At 43.3% G+C, this 27,757-nt stretch overlaps 1 protein-coding gene across 1 annotated transcript; it reads left to right on the top strand.

Moving 5' to 3' along the window:
* The first annotated feature begins 13,391 nt into the window (after nucleotides 1-13,391).
* On the top strand, nucleotides 13,392-20,030 carry IFNG (interferon gamma). Its single transcript, XM_081024163.1, has 4 exons — nucleotides 13,392-13,580; nucleotides 15,730-15,804; nucleotides 16,656-16,841; nucleotides 19,589-20,030. The coding sequence occupies exons 1-4, from the start codon at nucleotides 13,461-13,463 to the stop codon at nucleotides 19,736-19,738; spliced, it is 531 nt and encodes a 176-aa protein (XP_080880289.1). The 5' UTR covers nucleotides 13,392-13,460; the 3' UTR covers nucleotides 19,739-20,030.
* The last annotated feature ends 7,727 nt before the right edge of the window (nucleotides 20,031-27,757 follow it).

Raw genomic sequence — 27,757 nt, forward strand, 5'->3', positions numbered from 1 at the left:
GTGACCCAGGTGATCACCTGGGTGATCGGCCATTAAGAGAACAAAAGAAAAGCGATGGGCGGGAGCAATGGAAAAGGGGGTCTGTGCCAGGTAGCAAATGGGTGGGGCCCCTCCTCCAGCTCTTAGATAGTGAGAATGACAGAAGCTGGAGTTTAGAGTTGAAAGGTGTGTGCTCTGACCTAGAGGAAAAAGCAACAGGCTGGAAAAGCAGAGGAAAAAGAGCCACGCCGGCTTTCTGCTTGAATCCAAGGCTGCAACTATGGGAGAAGCAGGACCTTCTTGGTGTGTCGATCCTGTGAACCCCTCCATCATGGGCTCAGGTTGTAAATATGGGCAAATAAACCATATATCATAAAGACACCACAGTCTCACTGTTCCTCATTCCCAAAAGGAAGCATGAACCCCGGATAAACTCCTGGTACCCCTGGAATCTTGCACTGCCTGGAGATTGGGATGGCACACAACAATATTTTTTAGCTATTTTGAAATACATTGGTTTAAATATTAGAGCAGGGGTCACAAACACAGCTGAAGATGGCCCCTGGCCCCTGCAAAAGGGTACACAGCCCCTCAAAAATCTGCATTGCATGAGAGACTGTTTACTCTTCCTTCTCAGTTCCTGTTTGCACTGGCTAAGCCTGACAGATCCCCATGGCAGCCATTTTGTGTTATGCCTCAATCTTATGAGGTCCATTCCTGACTGTTACTCACGGCACTATCTTAAAAACTGCAAATGTGCACACTGGCCCTATAAGATTGTCAACCCTTGTATCAGAGGCACAATCCACTCCTGTGGCTATACACACATGTTCACAGGAAGATGGTCAGGAACATACAGGTATCTGCTTTAGGCTGAGTCTGACCTTTCATTCTTGAAAAATGTGGTTTAATGGGAACTCGGCACATGCTGTGTGAGGTGTGTCTTGTTTAGATTTGTTCTGAGCAATAGCTCCTAACAGAAGGATGGCAAGCCACAGACCTGAACAGGTCTTCATAAGCCGAAATAAGCACCTGGAAGCACATTTAATGCAGGAAATGCATCAGGTTTGGCCGTTAATTATCCTTTACAGTGGTACCTTGGGTTACATACGTTTCAGGTTACATACGCTTCAGGTTACGGACTCCGCTAACCCAGAAATAGTACCTCGGGTTAAGAACTTTGCTTCAGGATGAGAACAGAAATCGTGTGGTGGTGGCGCAGCAGCAGCAGGAGGCCCCATTAGCTAAAGTGGTGCTTCAGGTTAAGAACAGTTTCAGGTTAAGAACGGACCTCCGGAACGAATTAAGTACTTAACCCGAGGTACCACTGTGCTAGGAATGGCTTCCCTCCAGCAAGCTTTTTCCAGGCTAATTGTAAGCATTCTTGTTTGCATTTCCTGGGAAATTCAAGCTCAATCCCTGCTGTGAGCACAAGGATTCCTCTTAAAACATGGTAGGAATTGCTTTTAACTCATGATGGCCCGTGACAGCTCACTGCTTTTGTTATTTAGTGTCACTCATTCCCCTCCCAGAAGTTAACAAGATTACTCTGCAAATTTAGGATAATACCAATTGATACAAGCCCCTTCCCTGTACCTAATTCCCTCTTGCACCCCCAAGTTGTTTAAATTTGGGGGGACACATATCCAGAAGGCTATTTCACTGTTTAAGATGCTCTAACCTCGTTAAACATGGCAGAAGCAGACTTCTCTTTTCCTCCATTTAGCTGCCTTCCCTCCTTGCTTTTCCGCCCAACTCCCTTGACTCTGGTTTGTTAATTTCTGGACTAATCTGTTTCAGTTCATGTCAGTTTCCCATTACGGTCATAGCTTGGGTTATAGACGCTTCAGGTTGCGTTTTTTTGGGTTATGGACCGCCGAAACCTGGAAGTACCGGTACAGGTTACTTCTGGGTTTCGGCGGTTGCACATGCACAGAAGTGCTGAATCGCCTGTGCGCAGACGCGCTGCTGCAGGTTGCGAACACTGTGGGTTGCGAACGTGCCTCCCGCACGGATCACATTTGCAACCCGAGCGTCCACTGTATTACAATCTTAATTTGATTTCTCTGCATTTTCCACAGCTTTTTTAAAAAGTCCTTATGAAAATTCATCAGCATTTAGGTCAAATTTCTCCTAATATTTCTATTTTTTGTATGCAATTTTGCCCAATATGCACATTTTTGCAGATCAGTTCCTCCTAAAATAAATATTAAATATGTGCCATCTTTGTTCTTTTTGGTACCTACTGAAGGCCTTCCTCTTTCAACCAGACTTTTCAGTTGAGATCCTTCCCAGTGGATTGTTTTTTTTAAATTTTTTTTTTAAATTCCATCTTACTTTATTTTATTTTGCAATGTTATACAATTACAATACAATTGAATTGAATACAATCACACAATTCATCATGCTTTACAGTATAATCCTCACTGTATATAGATCTATGTGTAAATATATATTTTCCTTATTTCTAGCATTGTGTCTTCCCTTCACCAAAGTTTGGCTTCTTTTGTTTTTCAAAACTTTTATATTGTGTTATAAGTATTATTAACTAATTTCTTTCTATCTTTACCCTTAACTTTACGAACTCAGTCAATACATGTCAATAAATTTGTTTTGGAACAATGTTTTGTCATATACTCTGCCACACATTCCCATTCTTTCCTCAGTTTCTGATTTGATTGAAGTCTAATAGCTGCTGTCAGTTTGGCCAACTCTATAAACTCACAAAGCTAGATTTGCCACTCCGATATTGAGGGAACAATGGCCCCTTTCCAATTTTTAGCTATTAGTATTCTGTAGTGGAATTGTTTTAATATGTTTTATCACTTGCTGTATGTCACTTGGGACTCCCTGGGAAGGAAGGGCAGGTTATAAGTTTAATAATAAAAAATAAAATATATGAAATGAAAAGTTATGTCGAGGGTGAAGAAGCACTGAAAAGAATAGATGCTCATATGTGGAAGGCTAAGGATCACTGCCTAACTTGTAAGAATGTTTTTTTATCAACTTTTCCTCCTTATTCCCAACAATCACTCAATATAGCCAGGTTTCCCCCAAAAAAATTCTGCATTTTTTCAAGATTAGCTGGCAATAACAGGAGTTATTTGTTGAAAAATTGTTAAAGGTTATGAGTTCTCTTTTGTTTCAATATTGCCAGTTTTTTTTTCATCTGACAGCAGTTAAGGCAAAGGAAACCTCCTCAGGCAATTGTGATGTAAGCAGAACTTTTGACTAGTGATGAGTCAGTGTTTCAGTCGCCATAGAACACACAGACTGTGATACAAGAAAGGAAATTGTGCTTGGGGTTTCCGTTGCTGAGCATGGAAGAAGATGGGTGAACACCCAGAGCTTTTTCTTTCTTTTTACCTTTCTGGAAAGCCTGGACTCTCGAAGGTGACGCCTTACAGCAATTTTTTTTTTTAAAAAAACAAAAATCTCACAACGCTATGAGTTATTTCCTGATTTCCTTCACCCCTGAAATAAAGAAAGGGGTGGTCTGTGCTTGTCAAAACAGCTCCTCGTCCTAAACCGCAGTGTCGCTGTTTCAAGAAAAATTGTCACCTGTCACAAATGCATCACTCTTTCTGCTCGGCATTCTAGGGAATGCACAGCAATTCTTTCCAAACGATGCAGAAGGGTCTAGAAACAAACCTCAAGAAGGCAAGTTGCGTGCTTCGTAATTTTACGACAAACCCCGCTAATTATAAGGGAAAGTCTCTGCCAATTAAAAAAGGTCACTGTGCTTTGTCAGTGGAAAAGAAAAGTGACGATGCTTTCCACTAGAAGGAAGTTTTCATTGTGTGTCATTTGATACAATGGATTCTTCTAGCCATAAAATTCCAGTGAGAGAAGAGGCGTAATTACCGTATTTTTTGCTCTATAAGACTCACTTTTTCCCTCCTAAAAAGTAAGGGGAATGTGTGTGCGTCTTATGGAGCGAATGCAGGCTGTGCGGCTATCCCAGAAGCCAGAACAGCAAGAGGGATTGCTGCTTTCACTGCGTAGCGATCCCTCTTGCTGTTCTGGCTTCTGAGATTCAGAATATTTTTTTTCTTGTTTTCCTCCTCCAAAAACTAGGTGCGTCTTGTGGTCTGGTGCGTCTTATAGAGCGAAAAATACGGTATATCCTCGCCTCAGTCCAAAAGCAAGAGGGTTAAGGCAGCCCTTAGAATAAGTCTCCTACCTTTCAGTGAGCTATGGAAAACCCAGAAGCCCTGGCTTTGTGTATATTGAGGGTCTGCACTTTGTAGGCCATCCTCTACCCCAGGGTTTTCCCAGACTTGGGTCTCCAGCTGTTTTGGGACTACAATTCCCATCATCCCTGACCACTGGTGCTGCTACCTAGGCAGGATGGGAGTTGTAGTCCATCAACAGCTGGAGATCAAAGTTTGAGAAACTGTGCTCTACACCATGCTGAAATATTGATATGATGAAGGATGGCATATGTTTTTTAAACAAATAAAAGGTACCAGATGAAATAAGCTATGGTGAGCAAAAGTTTGATGGCATATTATAAGTCTGACACTGACATAAGGAGGAGTGACTTGATTATCTTAGTGCCTAACTACACGCTCTATTAATTGCATGGCTTGCAGGCGTGTTAAAGGATCTTTTTTTAAAAACCCAGTTCCTCAACTTACTGTGGAACCCAACCTGTGGCCCTACCAAGGCAGTGGGGTGGTGGGGGAAAACAGTATCCTTGATTTCTTGTGTGGCTGAGAGGCATTTTTGCATGCTCTGGTGTGGGATTTTGAGGTAGGGCCTGCATTCAGGGAAGTGCTCAGCCCCGGAAGCAGGGCCTGGAAGCAGACCAGAGAGAAGACTGATTAATGGTGCTCAAAAGACCCCATAGGGATATTGGAAGGCAACATTTTCCCAGCACCCCCTACCAGTAGCCCAAGGGAGTCCACCAGAAGTGGTTCATGCCATGGTGGGCCCCAGCATCGGCCAACCTCTTCTGTCAGCTGACAGCATATCAACTGTCACTTCAGCTGGTTGACCAATGGGCACATGCCTATTCTTCTGTAACAAATAAAGTTGTGGCCTATTTTACCCTGATACTTGGGCTCTTAGTCATTATTCTCCATTTATCCCCATACCCCAACCCCAACCCCACGACTATCCTTTTGGAAATCCAATGGCACGCTTGACACTGACATGCTAATCCTGGCCATGCTTGTAGTGATCTATTTATTGGGTTCACAGTGGAGCCTCCGCATCTTGTGAGTCCCAGCACCCCATTCAGTTCAGCTGAAGGGCAGTGCGATGGAGAAGTTTGCCTCACCTAACAAAGGATATTGTAGAGCTAGAAAACATTCAGGAAAGAGTAACCAGAATGATTGAGGGGAGCAACTGCCCAAGGAAAGGTTACAACGTTTGGGGGCTTGTCAGTTTAGAGAACGGGCAAGATAGGAAGGGGGCATGATAGAGGTGTGTAAAGTTATACTTGGGGAACTTTAGAACTCGGAGCCATCTAGTGAGCAACAAAGAATGATATATACTGCCTTTAGTGCTATGGGAAACACATGGTATATAAATGTACTAAAGTAAATAAATAATAATAATAATTTTATTATTTATACCCCGCCCATCTAACTGGGTTACCCCAGCCATTCTGGGCGGCTTGCAACAAATTAAAACACAATACGCCATCAGACATAAAAAATTTCCTGATACAGGACTGCCTTCAGATGTCTTCTAAAAATTAGATAGTTGAGGGTTTTTTTTTTGACATCTGGTGGGAGGGCATTCCACAGGGTGGGCACCACTGCTGAGAAGGCCCTGTAAACTCACTTCTCGCAGGGAGGAAACCGCCAGAAGGCCCTTGGCACTGGACCTTAGTATCCTGGCTGAACAATGGGGGTGGAGACGCTCCTTCAGGTATACTGGGCCGAGGCCGTTTAGGGCTTTAAAGGTCAGCATCAACACTTTGAATTGTGTTCAGAAACGTACCGTGAGTCAATGTAGGTTTTCAGGAATGGTGTTATATCAAGAAAAATTGGAGAAAACTAATTAAAAGAAAATAACATCAGGCTAGTAGCAGGCCTATGAATATTGCAGACAAATTGATTATATGAATTTGTGAAAAAATGAAAAAAACAAAACAAAACAGGAAAAGGTTTAAATTACATGAGGAATAAGCCAGACACCAGGCAAATCATTTCTGATTGTTATCATTTATTGCGTTGATCATTATTTATTTATAATATTTATTTTAGCAAAGTAATGGAATTATGTATTGACAGCACTGCAGCCATAAAACTACTAGCACATTTGCAAAGCTAAGCAGGGGCTGGTATGGTTTCAAATTGGATGGGGAACAGTGTGATGAGATGCCTGTATTTCAAGGGGCTGCATTAGATGACCCTTGGGATCCCTTGTATAATTCCATGATCTAATAATTTCATATTAGAGGCTTTTACTTACTTAATTTTTTAAAATATTGCTTCTGTAGTTTGCATGAATAATGAATAAAACATAGTTTTTCTAAAAAAAATTCTTTTAAAAAAGAATATTGCACAGATGCAAAGACCGTGATATCCACCTGGTGCACCATTCACTGCCCTGAGAACCCCACCTTTTAAAACATTTAAAACAAAAGTTTCTAGTCCCTGTGGCTTGAAGGCAAGAGAGCAGCTGGTGAAGACATCAGAGGGCTGAGCAGGACAGGAGAGACAACCATTGCTGTACTTAACTTCTCCTCCGTCCCTCCATAAAAAGAGGCATAAATTGAGCAAGCTGTGGCTTCCAAAAGCGACCTGTATCTCTTCCTGAGCTAGCATTTTGCCAGGCAGCTATAGCAGGGCTGGGAAGTGGGCTTGCTAGAGATTTATTGCTACCTTCTGTGTTTTTACAGAAACTAGTACTTGTTGCACTTGTTGTATTTAATATAGAATCACAACAGACCGATTTTCTTCCTTGCCTCCTCACCCAATATTGTTTAAAAGGTAAGCAGAAATTATCTCAAGAGGCAGCGAAGAAGATTTGTTGCCATTTGCAATGGGAGTTTCTTGCCAGGTACTTGTTCCTTCAACGGTCTTTGCTTGGACTTTCCACCATACAAATTGTCATACTGATTAAGCAAACCAGTTTTTTAGAAGCAGAATTCATTGTGCAAACAGAGACTTAACCACCTATGAGTAGGTGAGAAATCCTGTCATCATTCAGCCCAACCACTGGTGACAGATGAGCTGAAACCAAGCCTGCGACTGAAAATTTTCTTCTGAAGAGTTTCCAGCTCACCTCTGGACGTTGACTGCAAACCAGAAAATCTTCAGCAGCTCTTGCTCTGAAATGAAACTAAAAGCAGGAGCATACCTAGGTGTTGGCAGGTTGGCACCCATCAAGGGCCCAGGCCCAGGGGGGCACAGAAATCGTGCCTCTCCACTCTGGCTCAAAGTTGCTAGGAGACCACTCCTTGGCTGCTCTGGGCAGCCAGGCCCAGAGGAATCCAATCACAGGTGTGAGCTGCTGCAGAAGCCCTGCAGTGCCTCCTCCCCAGTTGGCCAGTGATGCTATAAGAAGTGTGAGAGGAGCACCAATTGAGGCTTGGAGCCCATTATTTACAATAGGTCTACTCTGAGTAGAACTTAGGTGGCTATTGTGGACAAGTGGAGGTCAATATTATTGGCAATTTTGTCTGATGCATATACATAAAAACATATGGAGAACCTTGTTAGATCAGGCCAAAGGTCCCTTCACCCAGCATTCTGTTCCCACAGTGGCCAACCAGATGACTCTGGGAAGCTCACAAGCCGGACTTCAGTGCAACAACATTCGCCTCAGCAACCGTGGAAGCAGAACATAGCCTTACTACTTTTTCCGATGCAAAACTGGGATGTGCATCTTCTGGGACGTGCTCCCAGGAGAGTCACGTGACCCGCACCTTGCTCTTGCCCTGGAAAAATGCATTTTTGTGTGTAAGCGAGGTCTCGTGCAGTGCCCCCCCAAAATGCACATTTTTTGGGTGCCATGCAAGATCACAGCCCCCCCAAAGCACTTTTTTCGGGGCAAGAGCGCAGTGCATGCGTGAGATTGTGGACCCCCCAAATGGCTGCGAGATCTCGTGAGAAAAAATGGGATGCCCCGTCTGGTTAGTAGCCATTGATAGCCATATCAACTATGAATTTGTCGAATCCTCTTTTAAAGACATCCAAATGGATAGATTTGTAGGAGCAAACAGTTTAACTTACTGTGTGAAGAGGTACGTTGTTTTCTTTAATTGGAATCTTCCAACATTAAAAACACAAGAAGAGCCTGCAGGATCAGGCCAATGGCCCTACTAGTCCCACATCCTGTTTTCACATTGGCAATGAGATACCTCTGGGAAGTCTGAAAGCAGGACTTGGGCGCATCAGTGCTCTTTTACTTGTGGTTCCCAGCAACTGGCATTCAGAGACATGCTCCTTTGTCCATCTGTAGGGCTTCCTTGAATGTCCCTGAGTAAAAGGTAAAGGACCCCTGGATGGTTGAGTCCAGTCAAAGGCGACTATAGGGTTGCAGTTCTCATCTCGCTTTCAGGTCGAGGGAGCTGGCGTTTGTCCACAAACAGCTTTCCAGGCCATGTGGCCAGCATGACTAAACCGCTTCTGGTACAACGGGACACCGTGACAGAAACCAGAGCACACGGAAATGCCGTCTACCTTCCTGCCACAGCAGTACCTATTTATCTACTTGCACTGGTATGCTTTCGAACTGGTAGGTTGGCAGAAGCTGAGACAGAGCAACAGGAGCTCACCCCGTTGTGGGGATTCAAACTGCCAACCTTCCGATCGGCAAGCCCAAGAGGCTCAGTGGTTTACACCACAGCACCACCTGCATCCCATGAGTTCTAGTACACTGTACTACACACCATGTATAACTTTATACACCTGTAAATGCTCCTTCTTTCCCACCTACTATTGTTACAATTTATTATGCGCCCTTCACCCTAAGATCCCAGGGTGGGTTACAGCTATTACAACACAACATTAATATTAGAACACAGTATTAAAAATAGTTTTAAAACAACTTAAAATTACAAAAATAAAGTGGATCCTAAAAAAAATACATCTCAAGTGCCAAAAACCCATGGTAAAGAGGGGTGAGCATTTTTATTTTAGTTAGTTCATAAAATTCATACACTGCTTGATCATTCAAAAGCTCAAAGCGTATGAAAGTTTACAGATGAAATGAATGGAAAGCACTGGACCTGTACTGCAATTAATTAGCACATTTCCTTTTTAAAGAACAGATTTACATGTGTGGTTGGATTTTGTAAAAAAAGACTACCAGGTAGCTTGAGGAATGTTAAATCATAGAATCATTTTTGCAATTATTGTTATTTGAGTACCTAAAGGTGGAGATTGTACAGTCGTACCTCAGGTTACATACGCTTCAGGTTACATACGCTTCAGGTTACAGACTCCGCTAACCCAGAAATAGTGCTTCAGGTTAAGAACTTTGCTTCAGGATGAGAACAGAAATTGTGCTCTGGCGGCGCGGCGGCAGCAGGAGGCCCCATTAGCTAAAGTGGTGCTTCAGGTTAAGAAGAGTTTCAGGTTAAGAACGGACCTCCGGAACGAATTAAGTCCTTAACCCGAGGTACCTCTGTATACAGATGACGGTTCTTCAGAATTCATAGTGGTGTCACAGAACCGTTATTGCTTTTGGAATCATGTGAACTGCAAGGTTACACTAGAAATTTGAATCTCAAATCTGTTTCCAGGCCTGTTTAACTGTGAAGGCTTATAAAGAATCCTGGGAACACCAGCTCTATGTAGGGCTAAGGACTTTCTAGCAAAAAGCTCTTTTGCAATGACAAATTCCAGTATTCAGAGGAAATAATGGCAGTTACATAGGTTTGCAGTGGACTGCTATAATTGATATTGCTTCAAAACAATGGAGGAACAATTCAGGAACAATGGAGGATGACAGAAACAAATGTCCACACAATGAACAATGGCAGTTCTAACATATTATCTTCAATGCTCTTAAAAAAACCTCACACAGCAACTACGTATATTGTCTGTGTGCCAATGACTGAGATTCTTTAGGAATCTGTTGTGGAATCTATCTTATGTGCTCTTAGGTTACAATTCAGAGATGAAGATTTCAATAAGGTATTATTAGTCTAGAGAAAAGGACCAGGAAATTATATAGGATGAACGAGATGATTTCAAAAGTGGATTAATGGAAACAGAATACGATTCAGGCACACCGGTCATTTGAGGGCAAATAACACACATTTTTGTTAATCAGCTCGGAACAGAAAGATGATCCAGGTTATTGATTTGTAGCTGATTGCCACTTTGTGATCCGTGTGATTATGTGAGTGCCCAGAAGGCAATTTCTGGATATTTTAGTTGAAGCATTTTCAGCGGCTGGATGTAAAGACATATTGCTATCCTTCTGCACCATAGAGGCTGGTGGAGCAACTGCTCACCTGGCTTTCCAATGCTATGCATCACTGCAAGGCATGGCATGGGGGCAGCAAAGGGAGAGTCAAATTGGCTCCTCAACTGTGTCCACACCTTGCTGAGCTCTCAGCTGCCTTGCCCCACTCCCTTCCAGTAACCAGCAGCAATTCATGGTGTTGGGAAGTTAGGTGTCAGGGATTGGACTCAAGAGGGCGAGATGGAGGAGGAATGGTGGAGATCCGCCCCCTTCTCCTGACCCTGCAGGAGAAGAGGCATGCAGAATTGATTTACAGCAGAGGTTTGAGGAAGGTCACAGCTCAGAGACAGAAGAACAGAAGAGTTGGGAAGTATTAGAAGAAGGGGAGAGGAGACAGAGGCAGGGCAGCCAGCTGACACGTTGTCACTGGAGAATATTTCTGACCCCCCTTCTTCCAGAACTCATCGTTTGTTAAGAGTGCAGGAACAAAGGACTCAGAGACAATTGGCCACGAGCGGCCACCATAAAGGGAGGTGCTGTTGCTAGGAAGGAGGGAGGAGGAGTCCAGTAGGAGCAACGCCATTGTCAGGGCTTGCTGTGTTCTTTTGTCTCTCGCTATTATGAATGAATACACTCATTAAATAGGACCCTACCTTGTTTTCTCTGCTCTTGCTGCAACCAGGGGAGGAATAGCTTTCCCTAACATGAACAGAAGAAGGTATCCCAAACAAGCTTATTCTGATACAGTTATACTAAGAAAAAATCCAGTTTAGCGCCTACAACAGAAGTTTCTTAACACCAGAAACTTCAATGTGGACAAGAGAGCAGGGTGGTATTCCAAACACCCAAGACCCTGTGTCACTGACCTTAAGGTGGCCATACAGGTATAAAAGAACTCCAGAGCGAGACTGCAGTGAGAAAGCTGTTCAATGGCATTACTTGTGGGCTTAATTGGCAAAACCTGGTGTGCTCTTGTGTACAGTGGTAACTCGGGTTACATACGCTTCAGGTTACACACTCTGCTAACCCAGAAACAGTATCTCGTGTTAAGAAGCTTGCTTCAGGATGAGAACAGAAATTGTGTTTCGGTGGCACGGCGGCAGCAGAAGGCCCTATTACTAAAGTGGTGCTTCAGGTTAAGAACGGACCTCCGGAATGAATTAAGTACTTAACCCGAGGTACCACTGTACTTATTATGGGTCTCACCCACAGGTTGCTTAAAAATCACTCCACACAATGACTGTCTCCACTTGACAGGCTGCTCAGTGCATCACTATGTCCATCAGGCAATTTTGGCCAGCCCACCGCACAGAGTCCTATCTTGACACAGAGAAAAATATGGCAAAATGGTACACAGTTGTCCTGGTCCTCACTGCTGGATGAAGAACTCGAACTCCCAATCTGGTTTCTGCCAAAGGTTTTTTTTTGCATAAATCAGATCGGTACACGGGTAAGGCACAGGCTGCAAGATGCAACAGGTACATGAGAGGCACATGGCTAAGCACAACAAAGGCATTGACTAAACAAGCAATATGTCCCCCTGCATCTTCCTTTTGAAGAGTGAGGGTGGGCACAACGTTAGTGTGTCAAGTGGCACTTCCCAAGAGATATTTCACTGCATGGCCACAGAGCTCCTCTGGGCAGTTAAAAAAGTTAAATGCATTAAAAAAGAAGAAAGATGAAGCCCTCAGACCACCTTGTAAGTATAGTATGGACCAGATATGCTGTTGGGTCTATTGATTGTGTGGCTCATTCCACAGATCAACCATCTGTTCCATGCACTGGTCACGAGGCGGCAAAAATAGGAGGTTTGCTCCAAAATGCAGAATTCTCTCCATCCCTACCTCACACTACAGTTGGGTGAATATCTCAATTTTGGTTTCTCTCAGTTTCTCATGTGTCCAATCTTAAGTTCAGGTTTCTACATATCCACTTCTCATGAATATTTATTTTGATGCATAGTTCTCATAATACAATTTTTGTATGCAATATTGCCTAACGTACAGATTTTTGCAAAGCAAATTTCCCAAATAGTTTTGGTTCTAGTTGCAGAAACATGGCATATTATGTTATCTCAAAGTCCATTGTGTGGGATTCTGCCCTACTCTCATGGGACTATGTGGATAATAGATTTTCCCAGATGTCCTTAATGTATAATGTGATTTCAATGAAATAAGTTTGCTCATAAAATGGGACTTCCCCCCCCTCCCCCATGCATTCTCCCCAGATAAGCTCCAGGGGCTTGGAGGACCCCTAGAACAGAATTAGGGGGAGTGTGGGGAGATAAGAGGGGGAGTATGTTTCATTGCACAAGCAGAAATCCTTGTGAAGATGGAATATTGATATAATGGACTTTGGAAAGAACCCTATGATAATTATTTTTTATCATCCATAAGGCAGATATGAAAGGCAGATATATCCTTTTTGGTATTTTCTTTTGATAATAATTATCTTTTTGGTCTTATCTTTTAATAATGATGAGTGCAGTATTAATCAATACTAAAAAAAAAAGGAAGACAAGCGACATGCCTGTCAAAATGACCCATTAACCATATGCAATTGTTTCTTTGCTTTCTGATGGTTTGCAAAAAAATTGCACATCTGAGTCACTAACACATACGCTTTGCAATATTACACTTTGAATCTGAATTTCCTGTCTTGCTCGTCCCCTCACCACAAAGTTTTAAAGCAGTTTCAGGGTAGTGTGCATAGGGTTTCCTTTAAAATGGGGTGGGGGCTGATGTGGAAATTCTCCTGTGTCCTTTTGGTGGTGTGGGCATGCTTTCGAGGGATCCTTGAAGAACCATAGGTTGGACACATAGCTAATCATTCATCATGCGGAACCTAGTCATTTAAAGGAAACTTTAAACACTACAATCCCACAAACCAAGCCTATTAATAAACACCAGACACGCCTCCTATCTAACACCATCTCCTGAAATGTGTGAAAAATGCATAAAAATGTTCAGCGGCCAGGTATAAATATCACCACCCAGAGTGGCTAAGATCAAACTGGAAAGTGCCGTTGACAACCAAGTTAGACTACTCCAGTGGGGCTGACATCCAAACATACAACAAAGCAGCATTTCCATTTTGAGTCAAGAACCATGGTTTGGAAGATTTGCCTGTTCCTCTTTCTGGCTATTAGTTATTCTGATGGACATGTCCCCTCTGGGCCACTTTTTGAAAGCATGAAAGAACATATAAGCAAGCTGCAGAGAGAATTTGTAAGTATAACTTCTGATAATCTTATTGTCTTTTCTTCATTTGTCTATACTCTGGCTTATTTGAGGAGGCCAATATTCTTGGGCAGAGAGCTAAGACCTGGTTTTATGACACTATGTGTCATTCATTTTGTGATCTTTTTGTATTTTACCGATTTTGGTGATTCTTGTAAAGTTGCAGGGAAGTTTATTCCATTGCCTTCACAAGAGAATGTGAAATATCCTCGGTGTTTTATAAGACCACACAATTTAGTATTAGTCATCAGCCTGACATGTACAGCTGGTACAAATCTATGTGTGGTTTTCTTTATAATGAATCGTTCAGGAATAGGAATCGACTAGATGGAGTGGGCGAGCACAACCAGTCACTTGCCACCCAAAACATATTTCATTCCTTCAGCCCTCAAAGAACCAGTCACCTCTCCTATGACTAGCCCAAGATAATCACAACAGCTTTATTAGCACAGCTTCATATCTATCGAGTGCTTTTCACTGTGACGTTAAACAGTACAAAACTGAATTCCTCATGGGAATATATTTTTCTAAATATTATATTAATTATGATGATTGTTGTTGCTGCTGCTTTTATTGCTTATTTAATTTATAATGTGCCCCTCCCCATAAAGTCCAGGGTGCACATATATCCGTGTGAGGGCTCCCCCTCCCCATTATGGATCCCAAGGGCCTTCAAAACCCGAGGGATTCTTGTGCCTTTGGGGAGATGTCGACTGGTGATCTCTCCATTCAGATGAGTTTAGAGCCTTTCCCATCCTCAAATCCCTCCTGAGATCTGCTTATCTAAGCAGTTTTGCTTCCCCATTAATCCCTCTTTCTTCAGTTACATCGGTCACCTCTCCTTTCCTCCTCTTCTTGACTCACTCGGGATAGAACCTCAGAGGTGCTGCCTTTTCCTTCCTTCTATGTTGCAGTGACAAGCCTCACCATAGTCTAGCTCTTGACTCTTTGGCTACCGCTCCTTCTTCGTACTTGCTCTCTCCTGACTTGGAGCCCGTTGTAAATGTATTGCCTGCCATACCTTTACCCTCTGTTTGGTCGAGCATCTCTCCACAGCGGTCGATACATGCTTGTCAGTTCTGTTATTCAAGTTTTATAATGTTATAATAGGTGTCCATCTTGGCTGAGACACACGGTACTTAAAAAAAGAAGGAAGATTGTCAGTTTGGTGAATTTATTTGTTAAATGTAGAAGATATTCAAGTGAAAATAACTCATGCACATTTAGTCCGACAGAATGTGTTTGTTCCTCTAGGGCAGTATTCACTAACCTAACCTTCTCCAGATGTTTCAGACTACAATGTTGGAAGCCACCCAGAGTGGCTGGGGCAACCCAGTCAGATGGGAGGGGTATTATTATTATTAAGCATGGGCAATGAGCAAAATTATGGGAACTGTTGTCCAAAACATTTAGAAGGCATCAGGAGAGGGGAGGCTGCTCCTGGGTAAAGATCTGGGGTGTACGTGGAAGTGAAAGCAGAGTATACACAGTCTTTCTAAACTGAAACCTATAAGTCCAGCCCTGCTGAGGAAATTTGCTTTAAAGTTATCTTTGAAGTGAATCAGATGATTCAAACCTGGGGCGGGGGGACAATTTAAATGCCACTTAATTACAACAGTCTTAATTACAAGAATCTCAAAGCAGTGTACGAGTAGTTTAATAATAATAATAATAATAATAATAATAATAATAATAATAATGTTAAAATGATGAAATCAGAATTTTGTTGAAATGCCTGCTGAAATAAAATAAGTCTTCAGTAGGCGCCTGAATGTTCAACAGGGAGGGGGCCTGTCTAACACACTGCTTCTGTAGATACCATAGCAGCCAACTCCTAGGGGCTGAGGGGTTGTCACCCCTCCAATAAAATATTTGAGGGGGCCGGGATTCCCAAAGTTGATAGGCATATATGCCATTCAAATGGTGTGTGCGCACCATATCATGTGGGTGATCATGTGTTGCCTGTGCCCCCCCCAATATTTTATTCAAGTTGGCACCCATGGTGGATATGAGCTGTACATCTGGGCCTCAGTCATGTGACTAAGGAGGAAAAATGCTGGAGCTGAGCCTGAATTTTCATGGTCCAAACTGAATAATGCTACATGTTTGGTTGAGACATTTGCGTTTTGTATTGCAGAACACCAGTCAGCCTGATGTTGCCGAGGGTGGCGCTATTTTCAGGACTCATCTGAAGAATGCTCTATGGTCACAGGTAATTGTCTCAGTTTGTGTAAATATTTGGACAGGTTTCGTACAACACCAATCATCTGACGTGAAATGTCAGTTGCTGCCTAGCAGTTGGCCTCGGACTATTAACTCTCCACTCCACCCTCACATGGACTATATCATCATTCTCTAACCCGGTGCCCTCCAGATGTCTTGAACTACAACTCCCAGAAGCCCCCGGATTGAGGAAGGCTAGCCAATATCACCAGAGAGCTTTGTAGATCTGACATACTGTTTACATTCTCTTTCATAATGAGATAAGTAAACTAAAAGTGAAAGGTGGAAATCTATCACTTTTACTGGAGTGCTTCTGGTGCTATCAGGAGAAACCCTCAAGAAGCCATTCTTGTTTCAAAAGGGAGCTCACCACTGCTTTGGCTTTTGCCAAATGGCTGACTCAAGCTATAACAACACTAATGCCAACAATGGCCATAAGAAAATCTGGTTGCTTGAAAGTTCTGAGGGCCTTCATTGTTAACATTCAGAAGGAATTTAAGAACATTGCAGGCATTTATGCCTGAAAGATACAGTTCCTGGAAACCTTGACCTTAGTATGTCTGAGGATATGTGATTGATTGTCAATGTTTTTAGGGGCTCTTAATATTTTAATGTTTTTAGATGCCCTTAACGTTTTCAAATGCTTTTATTTGTTTGATTTTTAATTGTATAGTCTTACTGCCTTCTTTGGTGCCCTGGGCAATTTTGGAAGGAAGAATAGGAGAGAAATGTTATGTAATAATTTTCCGTATTTCTGTTATTGGGAAATGTTACTAATCCATTCTCTCTCTCTGTCTCTCTCTCTCTCTCTCTCTCTCTCTGGGGCTGGTTTTCTGGCAGGCCCATGAAAGAAAGATCTTGCTCGCTCAGATGATTTCCAAATACTGGGACCTGTTGACTAATCTAAACAGCACTCAAAATCCAAAGGACGTCAGGAGTTTGGTAGAAGTCCTGCAAGTCTATAAAGAGAGTTACAGCGAAAGCTTGAAAAAAGCAAAAGATCTAATTGAGATAGCAAAACTTCCGGTAATATTACATTCTTCCTTTTGATTATGTCACTGAATATAACGTCTGTCTGTCTGAGGGATAAGTGGCTCACTCTATGCTATTGAAGGATGGAATGATGGGTTACACACTGGGATTAATTAATTAATTAATTAATTATATCATTAAATTTATATCCTGCCCTTCCTCCCAAAGGAGGACGGGTGTGCTGTGAAGTGGCAGTGACTAAAAAGGAAAGAGATGTTGGTCATAGAATCATAGAATGTAGAATTGGAAGGGACTCTGAAGGTCACTTGGTCCAGCCCCAGCAATGAGTCATCTCAACTAGATCATCCATGGCAGGTGGTCTTGGTGGATTCTCTGCAACGCCCTCTGGTGTCACATTTTAATAATGTACCATAAACGTTCAAAGTAGGATGTCATGTGCCCATATGGTTATCAAAACCCTTCCTTCATGTTAAAAACCATGAGTATAGATCCACCCGCTGTATAGAGTTCTGGCCACCACTTCTAAGAAGGTTATTCTGTGAATGGGAAATGTGCAGAAAAGGGCAATTAAAACATTCAAGGGATTGGAGGACTTTTCCTATGGGGAAAGTGTATTTAAAAATTGGGTTTTTAAGTTTAGAAAGCAGAGGAGCCCCACTGTCTTCATGTCCTACTTGTGGACTTTACTGAAGCCAATGGTTGGCCCCTGTGGAAACCAGGATGCTGGACTAAAGGAATCTTTTGGCAGAAGCTTCAACAGGTCAATGGTTTGGGCCGACAGTCTTGCTGATGCATTGCATTCGGAAAATCTCCTCTGCCACCAATAACGTCACATTGAAAATCACAGGCGTTTCTTACCATCTATTAGGAATGCAATGCAGCTCATCACACAATTATATGTTACCAGATAATTTGAAACAATAGGGAACATGAGGATATTCACCTAAGGTCAAGTCTGACCACAGCAGGGTTGCCACACAGGTCAAAGTCAGAATCTGTGGGTGAACGTAGCAGTGCTGATGTTTGCACATAATGTATTTATTTAAAAAGTTAACCTGACCTTCCTCTAAAATAGCTCAATTAGGCAAACAAAGCTGTAGCCAGGCAGATTTCACTCCACATGCTGATCAAGCCCAGGCCTGCTCAACTTCATGTAATTCTTAGTACTGCTCAAGTAAGGTTGCCATATTTTGAAGAGCAGAAAAGAGGATGCTGTGACGACTCTCATTTTAAATACTCCTCCTATATGTAGGCTATAGAAGCTGTGATATATTGCTGAGGGGAGCAGGAGAAGAGAAGAGGAAAGCAAGTCCTCAGCCACCAGTTATGTGTATGTCTTACCCAGAAAGTATAGCCAGGGAGATTTTGGCAAATTTAGAAAATCCACCCGGACAGAAATTTTAGCCCTAAAAAAGAGGACGTGTCCTGGAAAAAGAGGACACGTGGCAACCCTAGTAAGTCTGATTGGTGGTGGGGAAAGGAAGTAGATGCTACATGAAAGAAGCATGAAATGCGTAATCACCGTACTTTTCTGTGTTTATACACAGACTAGGTGTTTTCCCCCTAAAAAACAATGTCAAAAATTAGGGGGCGTCTTATACATGGATAGTGCTGAGGGTAGATTGGCGACTCCCCCCAAATAGGGGGCATCTTATACATGGGGGCATCTTATAGACAGAAAAATACAGTATATCCCTTGCATAAGTAGGCAACCAAGTCCAGATTTTTATTTGGTACCAGTCATGGGTCCACAGGAAGTTAAATCCTGTTTTCTAGCCAGTCAGTGTTTTCTAGCCGGTTTCACACACAGGCAGTGTTGTTGTCTTCATTGTTAAATGCTACAAGGATAATGTCAATCAAGATGTGGGCTGGTGACCAGTCAATGTCTTTTAATGAGTGGAATGTTGGAATTAGACTGCTTAGATCTAGGGTGACATTTCTGCTCAGCCATAATAATTACTGGACTTTGGGCCAGCTATTGCCTCATACACCTTCCTATCTTGGGAAAGATGGTGGGGGAGGGGCCCTGTATGCCACCTTGGGGTAGCCAATGTGATGCCTTCCAGATGTTGCTGGACTACAACTCCCATTATCCCTGCTCCATTGCTCACTGGGGCTGATGGGATCTGTAGAGCACCACATTGGCCACCCCTGTTATAGAGGAAGGGAGGAGTAAAACCCAGACAAATAATAAAGGGTAGATCATTGACCCCTATTCAATAATTCACATGTATTACTCTATTGTGTACAGTGGTACCTCGGGTTACATACGCTTCAGGTTACATACTCTTCAGGTTACACACTCCGCTAACCCAGAAATAGTGCTTCAGGTTAAGAACTTTGCTTCAGGATGAGAACAGAAATCATGCTCCGGCGGCAGCAGGAGGCCCCATTAGCTAAAGTGGTGCTTCAGGTTAAGAACAGTTTCAGGTTAAGAATGGACCTCTGGAACGAATTAAGTACTTAACCCGAGGTACCACTGTATTTGCATTTGTCCCCTTCATTTCCGTGAGGGTGATGGGACCCTACGAACGATGCATAATTATTTTGCTTTCTTAGATTGTGTTATTATTATTTGACTGAAATGACTGAGAAGGGGCTTACAAACAAGAGAGCTCCACATCTGCATTGTTGGCATTTGAGTTTGTCTTTCTGCCATTCATAGGCTTTCTGGAATGTTATTACATTATTTTTTTAAAGTGCCATTTCTCCAGTAAATATATACGGAGCATAATTCCCTGCGAACTGTTAAGCTAATGCATTTTTGTCATTTTAATCAGATGGATAATGTGAAAATCCAGCGCAAGGCAATCACTGAATTTTACGACGTCATGTTGGAGGTGAACAAAGAGGAAGTTAAAAGAAAGAGGAGAAGCCGAAGGCACAACCCCAGCGTTCCGATGCGATACAAACCAAATCCCAGAGGCTAGCCTTGTTTTTCTACTGAGAGCTCCTTTTAATATATATAAAAAACTATTTATTTATATTTAATAGTTTAAAATAATTATTTATAAATGCCAATTTTGTAAAAAAAAACAAATCAGCATCTGATTTGAAGTATTTATAATTCATGTTATGTAATAAATTAATAGAACTGAATTCCTATTTATCTTCTGATATTTGTTAACAGGGTCAGTTAGAACCTGTCCAGAGTTTACTTGGCATCTTCAGTGGAGTGCATTTAAATTATTTAATTAAACAAAATATTATTCTGTTTCCAAAGTGTCAAGTGTTGTTGTTGTTGTTTTGGCAACTGAAGATCACAAAGAGACTGGAGAAAGAAATTAGTTTTATTATTACTTCATGATCCCCATTGGGAAATGGGCTTCCATGTTCACTTCAGTGGCAGAGGCAATTCTCCACAGCCATCTCCTTGTGTGTGCAGAGCTGCCCCATCAGGGCAGTGAGAAGGACGTCTTTGCAAGTGGGGTGGGTGTCTGCACCAGAGGGAGCCCTTGTGCTCATAAGGAATCACGGGAAGAACTGAAAATAAGGACATCCATTCACATGCTTAAATTTTAATTCAAGTCTTTCTGTCCAAGACTGATCGTGAATAGAGTTGATGGCAGGGCTGATATTGCCAGCCTTCATGTCATGTTTGTAACGCAGAGTTTGTCAGCCAATGGGCCTGAAGCCAACTCTCTGTGCAGCACATCCCTGGGGCATAGCTGTCAAGTTTTCCCTTTTCTTGCAAGGAATCCTATTCGGAATAAGGGAATTTCCCTTAAAAAAAGGGAAACGTTGACAGCTATGCCCTGGGGATCCTGCCATCTTCCATTCTCCCCCCACCCCTCCAACAAATTCTATTGGTTTTCAAGAACAACATATAACTACAGTAACTTGTCCAGTGGTACATTCTTGTTAAGTTTCATATGCAGTACACCATACACAAGCAATACATTTATTTATTGTCAGGGACCGTGTTGAGGAGGACTGCACTGAGGAGGAATGGTGGGAGCTGCCCCCTCCTTCTGACCCTGAATCTTCCCAGGAGCAGGAGGACAGTATAGATGAGGAACAGCGTTTGCAGAGGGACATAGTTCAGAAGGCAGAAGCAGTGTGGGAGGCTGGCAGCAGGACCAGTGATGGGAATATTTTGGTTGGTGTACCTGGTCCAATGTACATTGGGAGTGCCCTCTGCTTACAACTTCTATCCAATGAAGAGAGCAATCTGAGGAAGCTAGGGTAGTGAGGATCAGTGTTGGCAGAACCACCCTGCCAAATCTCACATCAGCCAGGATGGAAGGCGGGAGGAGTTGGCTGCAGGGAAAGGATATACGACAGCTCCAGGAATGGCGCACTTTCCCCTCTCTTTCCCCTCACTTTCCAGGGATGTGTCAAGGTAACATGAGAACTTTCAAAACTTTCCCTAACAAATATCCCTTTTGCCCTCTATGCTCTCAGAACATCATAGTTGGAGGTGCAACAGAGGCAGACCTTTCCATTGCTGCTCTGGGGAGGCATCCAGGGTGGACTCCCTGTCCAAAGGTGGACCTCTTTCTCCACCCACAGAGAAGGAGATCTGCAGAATACCTAGGCGTCTGGGATGCCCTGTGTGAAAGAGGCAGCGATTTATATAGGTCCATCTCTTCCACTGAATGGAGAAGTCAGATTAGCCAACGGGTGGGCATATAGGATAAAAGCTTTGAATGAAGATGACACCGTAGCTGCTCATTTGCTTACTGATGCACAGCAAAGCAATCCATGGCCACTGAATAACTGTGATAATTTTTTTTTTAAAAAAACAACCCTAATTTATTTATTCATTTAAATACTTATAAGCTGCCTTTCTAGACCAAGCCCACTCAAGATAAACCTAAATCTTCTAGGAAGAAGAAGAAACAAATGATACAGTGAGCATATTGTTCAAAAGGATATAGCAGCTGAGTAATAAATATATATGCTGCACATACATTTTAGCAGTTATTTAAACCAGAATCACTGCAAACAGGGACAATAAATAATCAAAGTAATCATTTTTATTGCTCAACTTCAGCCTTCATAGGCAATACAGTACTTCCTTAATTTAAAAATTCAAAATATGCAGCTAGCACCTTGATCCTAAATATTTAGGGCTCCGTCCCATCAAGGATGCTTGCAACATTTACTAATAGAGAAGCTTGTGAGAGTTCCATAAAATCTTATTTCCCCATTTCCCTGCCAATGCATGGCTATATATAATCAGAACATGGGGACATTTCTGAGAATGGGAGGCTCATGGAGGAAGTCACTAGTGGAGCACAAAAGGCAGCAAAAAGCAAACTTTGAGTTTCTGGCTCATGGTCTTGGGAGCGTGTTAATACATCTTCTTGCCAATGACACAAGGTAGCCTAGGTACACCTCTGCATATAGGAAGTTTTAATGAACTTTTCATTCTGTGCCATGACCCTATCTGGTATCTGTATGAGCAATTATGCTCTTAGGCTGGGGTTGGGGAAACAGGGCAACTCCTTGCACCCCCTGGGCTCAGCTGGATCAATTCCATAGTAATTTGCCCTAGACGTACACCTATCTATCGCTGCAATAGAAAGGAAGTAGCTCCTCTCTGCTATTTCTTTTTAAGGTAGAGCTTGTCAATACATTGCTCTCCAGATGTTGTTGGACACCAATTCCCATCACCTCTGAGCATTTGCCATGGCGGCTGGGTTGATGGAAGTTGTAGGATGGTATTCAACTAACTTTTACTCATGGTGGACCCATTGAAATTAATGGGACCAACATAGTCATATTCATTTATTCACTTCTATGTTGTTTTCAGGCAGGTGTAGCAGGTTGTCTGTGATGTCTTTTCTGTTAGAATTCCTGCTCCATGATTGCAGTCATAGGATTGTTGTCTATCACATGACGGTATATGTTTTGACTCCACAGAGTGGGAAGTGACGGAGACAGGATATTTGTGTCACTGTGTTCCGTGATGTTGTCCTTTGTTCTTTTTCTCTTTACTGTCTGATGCTAGAGAGAGAGGGAGCCATGTTGTAGTGCTCCATGTGTGTTTACAGTGGTACCTCGGGTTAAGTACTTAATTCGTTCCAGAGGTCCGTTCTTAACCTGAAACTGTTCTTAACCTGAAGCACCACTTTAGCTAATGGGGCCTCCTGCTGCCGCCGCGCTGCTGGAGCACGATTTCTCTTCTCATCCTGAAACAAAGTTCTTAACCCGAGGTACTATTTCTGGGTTAGTGGAGTCTGTAACTTGAAGCGTCTGTAACCTGAAGCGTATGTAACCTGAGGTACCACTGTATATGTAAACAAAGTAGATTAGCCAACATGCTGAGTTGCTGAGGTCTGTCACGCGCATGATGCGCAAACTCTGCAGATCCCTAAGTGTGCCGGTGTCAGTTGGCATCGGTCGCTGTGATGTTCGGGCTGAAGAAAGCTTATGAAGCTCCCGAATGATCAACCAGGAGGGAGAGAACATGCCAGTCAGGCATGTGTCTCTGCGAGGGTCCTACTCGAGTGCAGGCTGAACTCCTGACATTTTCTCCATGTGGCATACTTAAGGTCATTGCTTTCCACAGTCCCTTTGGAGACATGCACTGGGATCTCAGCCTTTCTCCTCTCAAAGGCAGAGGCCCCCGGCAAAGAGACACAGGACAAGAGCTCCCTAGCTGTTGGCTTGCTCCTCTAGCAAGGCGCAGGAGAGAAGGAGAACAAGCAGTCTCCAGGAACTTAACAGCTGCCAGGTGAGAAAGCACATGTACAGACTCCCAACCAACTCATTCCTCTGGCAAGGCAGCGTTCAAAGTTACCTGGAACTTTAGCAAGTTTCGCCTTGAGTGGCAGAATATTCTGTGGATTGACGTATATGAACAACCCAGCCGAGCCAATCAGGAGATTGCAGGACTAGGGTGAGTGACCATGAGTCAGAATTCCATGTGTGCAGGTCTTCTGTTGTGAGAAGGAAAACTTCAGTGCATGGGTGGGAAAAACTCTTGTAAAGGTAAAGGGTAAAGGGACCCCTGACCATTAGGTCCAGTCTTGGCCGACTCTGGATTTGCGGTGCTCATCTCGCTTTATTGGCCGAGGGAGCCGGCGTTCGTCCGCAGACAGTTTCCAGATCATGTGGCCAGCATGACTAAGCTGCTTCTGGCGAACCAGAGCAACACACGGAAACACCATTTACCTTCCCACTGGAGCGGTACCTATTTATCTACTTGCACTTTGACATGCTTTCGAACTGCTAGGTTGGCAGGAGCATGGACCGAGCAATGGGAGCTCACCCCGTCGTGGGGATTCGAACTGCTGACCTTCTGATCGGCAAGTCCTAGGCTCTGTGGTTTAACCCACAGCGCCACCCGCGTCCTGCATATATAAAGGCATATTGATTTAATGATGCTAAATTGTGCTAAACTGATGCTGAAGCTTGTCCTACCGATTTCGCTGCAGTTTCTTTCCACATTATTGTCCCGATCCAGTGGCTCCAGTGGGCCTGTGACGTGCCTTCTCTTCCCTACAAAAAGTGACTTCCCTCTTCAATAAAACAAAATAGTCTGTATGTGGAACCTGGGCAGCCGCTCCCTGCTCATATAGAGCTTCATTTGCAAACTAGAAAACTATCACAATTATATTGCTGCTCAAACTGTTAGAGATGCCTGTGTTTTATCTGATCCCTTTTGGAAGTCTTTTACTGGAGATAGGGATCTGGGAAAATTCAATTCAGTTCATGTTTAAATTTCACACAAATTTCCCCTTTCCTGAAAAAATACAAGGAACTAAAATGCAACCATCTTTCAAAAAATTGTGTTTTGAATTTTGAAACGCAGTTCTGCAGCCAAGCACTGTGCACAATAATGCAGATACTAGGGTAAAGTATGCAAAAAAAAGTGCATATATTGTTTTGAACAGCATTTACAAATGCATTATGTTAGCAGAAAGTATTTGCAAAAAGGCTGTATATTAGGATAAATTTGTTGACATTTTCTCCTGGGAACTTAAAAAATAATTGCAAAGTGATATGGAGAACTGAATTTAAGAGTGGAAATGTAAGAAACTGAAATTGATGCAGTTGCCCAGCCCTACTTGGAATTCATTGTATGAATCTACTTGAGGGATGTGTCATAGGCTAATTTCCATATGATGAGTGAGCAGAAAGGAAGATGGTTTTCAGCAAAAGACCTCGCAGTTACATGACACTTTTGCCGCCACTAAGAAGGGAGGGACTTTGAACTGTGTTTCTCAGGGTGGGGGGATGTTTATCTGCAGGAAGTAAGAGTCACTCATTACCTTGCAAGCTGCATCTTTGAAAAGAAATGTGACCACATCTATCACTATTATTGCTGAGTTCTTTAGCCAGCATTAGAAAAAATGAAACAGAACAACTAAGACATTCACTAGCTTTTTTCATGTCGATTCTAAGAACGCTGGAAATCCCAAGAATTTCTCACACAAACACACACACACACACACACACACACACACAGAGAGAGAGACAAAGACACACACACACACACACACACACACACACACACACTTTACATTACCTCTCAGAATGGGTCACATTTTAAACTATTCATTTAATCATTTTACCTACCCTTTATCAAAGCAGACAACATTGTACAGCAAATGAAAACAAAGGAAATAAAATTTACTTTGTTAAATGCCTCCCCACCCCCCTGTTTTAACATAGGATTCCAAATGTGAGCCTGTTCAAATGAGAAGTGCTTTCATAGCGTTGAGATGTTCAAGTGTTGACTTTCAGGAGTTTCAGAACTGAAATGTGCATCAGGCTTGCAGGATCGACTCAGTTTCCCTCCAGAATCTCACAACCTACCACTCAAAACCAGGTGCAAAATGGTAGCTTAGCGGTCAGAGTCATGGGTACCCCAGGGGGAATACGGTGGAATGACCTGCATATGAACGTACAAATCTACATCTGGGTTAATACATGCCCCACAACTGTCCTGTTTTATGCGGGACATCCCGGAACCACAGAAGCCAACCGTGGCTTCTGTTTGCATCCTGGAATGTCCCATTGTTCGGTCCAGTGCAAGTCAGAAGGGTCTTGCCAGAGCTCTGGTGCACCCTGCTGTTGAGTGCCAGAGTGCTAGATCAGAAGGCGTGCCTCTCCTGATGTCCTGACTTGGGGGGACAAAAATGTTGAAGGGTATGGTACAGACCTGGGATCTGAAGTGGCCTAACTGGGGAGAGACAAACCACATCATTATTGCTGTTGTAAAATAATTGAAAATCAACACCACTTGCTGATCTACTGTAGGTCATTCAGAGCTCTGCTGGTCTTCCCTACAGACCTTCTTGGGTGCTGAGATCTTCAGAGGGGGACCTTCTTAATAGTTCCTCTGCGTTAGAAGCTTGGGGTGTGTAATGGATTTAGGGGTTGCTCGTGCGTAAGTTGCCGCCACTGCTGGCGAGGTTACCTGGTTAAACCCTTTCTGACTGAACAGCCTCCAGCATCGTGACTGTCTCAGTCGCTGGCAGAATCCGTCAGTGGGCGTTTCTTAAACCTTTTCCAGCATAAAAGTTGTTTGACGCCAAGTCTCCTCCTACTCTCCCTGCGCGGAAGTCTTCTGCGCAGGGAGGGTGTGGGCAGCGGAGTACCCGTACTCTCTCCGCTGGTCTCCGGCGAGGAGTCTTGGAGCCTCCTCTCTGATTCCCCCATCTGCCCCCCTTCACCACTGGTGTTACGCTGATTTCCTTCCCCAGCAGATGGGCTGCGTCTCTCCCTACTGGGACCCTCTCCTGCATCCCTTTGGAGCCTTCCCTCTGCCTCTAGCTCCGATGGCAGTTCCCTGACAGGGTGCTTGCAACTTCTCCTATGCTATGGACTTCCATCCCTACAGAGGTATACCTGGCACCTTCATCAGAGAGCTTTACTCTGGCTTTTTACACTTGAGGCTATATTTTTAGGGCCCATCTTATTTTTGTTATTTGAAGTTGTTTAAAACACCATATTAAGAACAGTTAAGATGTTGTATACCTGCCCTGGGACCTGGGGGTGAAGGGTGAGCAATAAAAAAATAATATCTGGCTTGATTGTGACACAGGGTTTCATACTCAAAGAATTACTGTAATAAGCACTGGTAAGCCAATGTATCTTTTCCTGAGAAGTGCAGGTCATGAAATTCTGGTGAAATGATGTGTATCAAATACAAGGTAGTTAAGTGATAAAGGTGTGAAAAACAAAGAAATAGCAGAGATAGTTAGATCATCTGCCTAAAAAGGTTAAAAAGGTAAAGGACCCCTGGACGGTTAAGTCCAGTCAAAGGCGACTATGGGGTTGCGGCGCTCATCTCGCTTTCAGGCCAAGGGAGCCGGCGTTTGTCCACAGACAGCTTTCTGGGTCATGTGGCCAGCATGACTAAACTGCTTCTGGTGCAATGGAACACCATGACGGAAACCAGGGTGCATGGAAACGCCGTTTACCTTCCCGCCACAATGGTACCTATTTATCTACTTGCACTGGTATGCTTTCAAACTGCTAAGTAGGCAGGAGCTGGGACAGAGCAACAGGAGCTCACTCCATTGTGCGGATTCGAACCACCAGCCTTCTATTCGGCAAGCCCAAGAGGCTCAGTGGTTTAGCCCACAGCCCCACCCGCATCCAATCTCAATGCCATTCTCAAAGCAACGATGAGCTCATTCTGTTACCGGTTATCAGGGTGCCATGAGGGCGTATGGATTGTGGACCAGGCATCATTTCCTTGCTTCATGTGCCACCAGGATCACTAGTCAGAAGAGAGAACCAAGCAGTTCAAGTCAGGACACTGTCCCTGCAGCTCAGAATCTTCCTCAGCCTGGAAGTCATATGACACCAGACTGCCAATCAATCCAATACCAATTCCTGCTATGAAGTGACCAGGTCTGCTACTCGCCTTTAGTCTGGGCACCATGCTGCTAAGGAGGTTACAAAGCTATCCCTATGTGCTGCCAGACCATGTGAACACGTGGCTGTTGTAATACACAATTCCTGACTCACACGTGTGCATGAAAGTC

This window comes from Podarcis pityusensis, assembly GCF_964106645.2.
Source record: "Podarcis pityusensis genome assembly, chromosome: 10".
Taxonomy (NCBI): Eukaryota; Metazoa; Chordata; class Lepidosauria; order Squamata; family Lacertidae; genus Podarcis; species Podarcis pityusensis.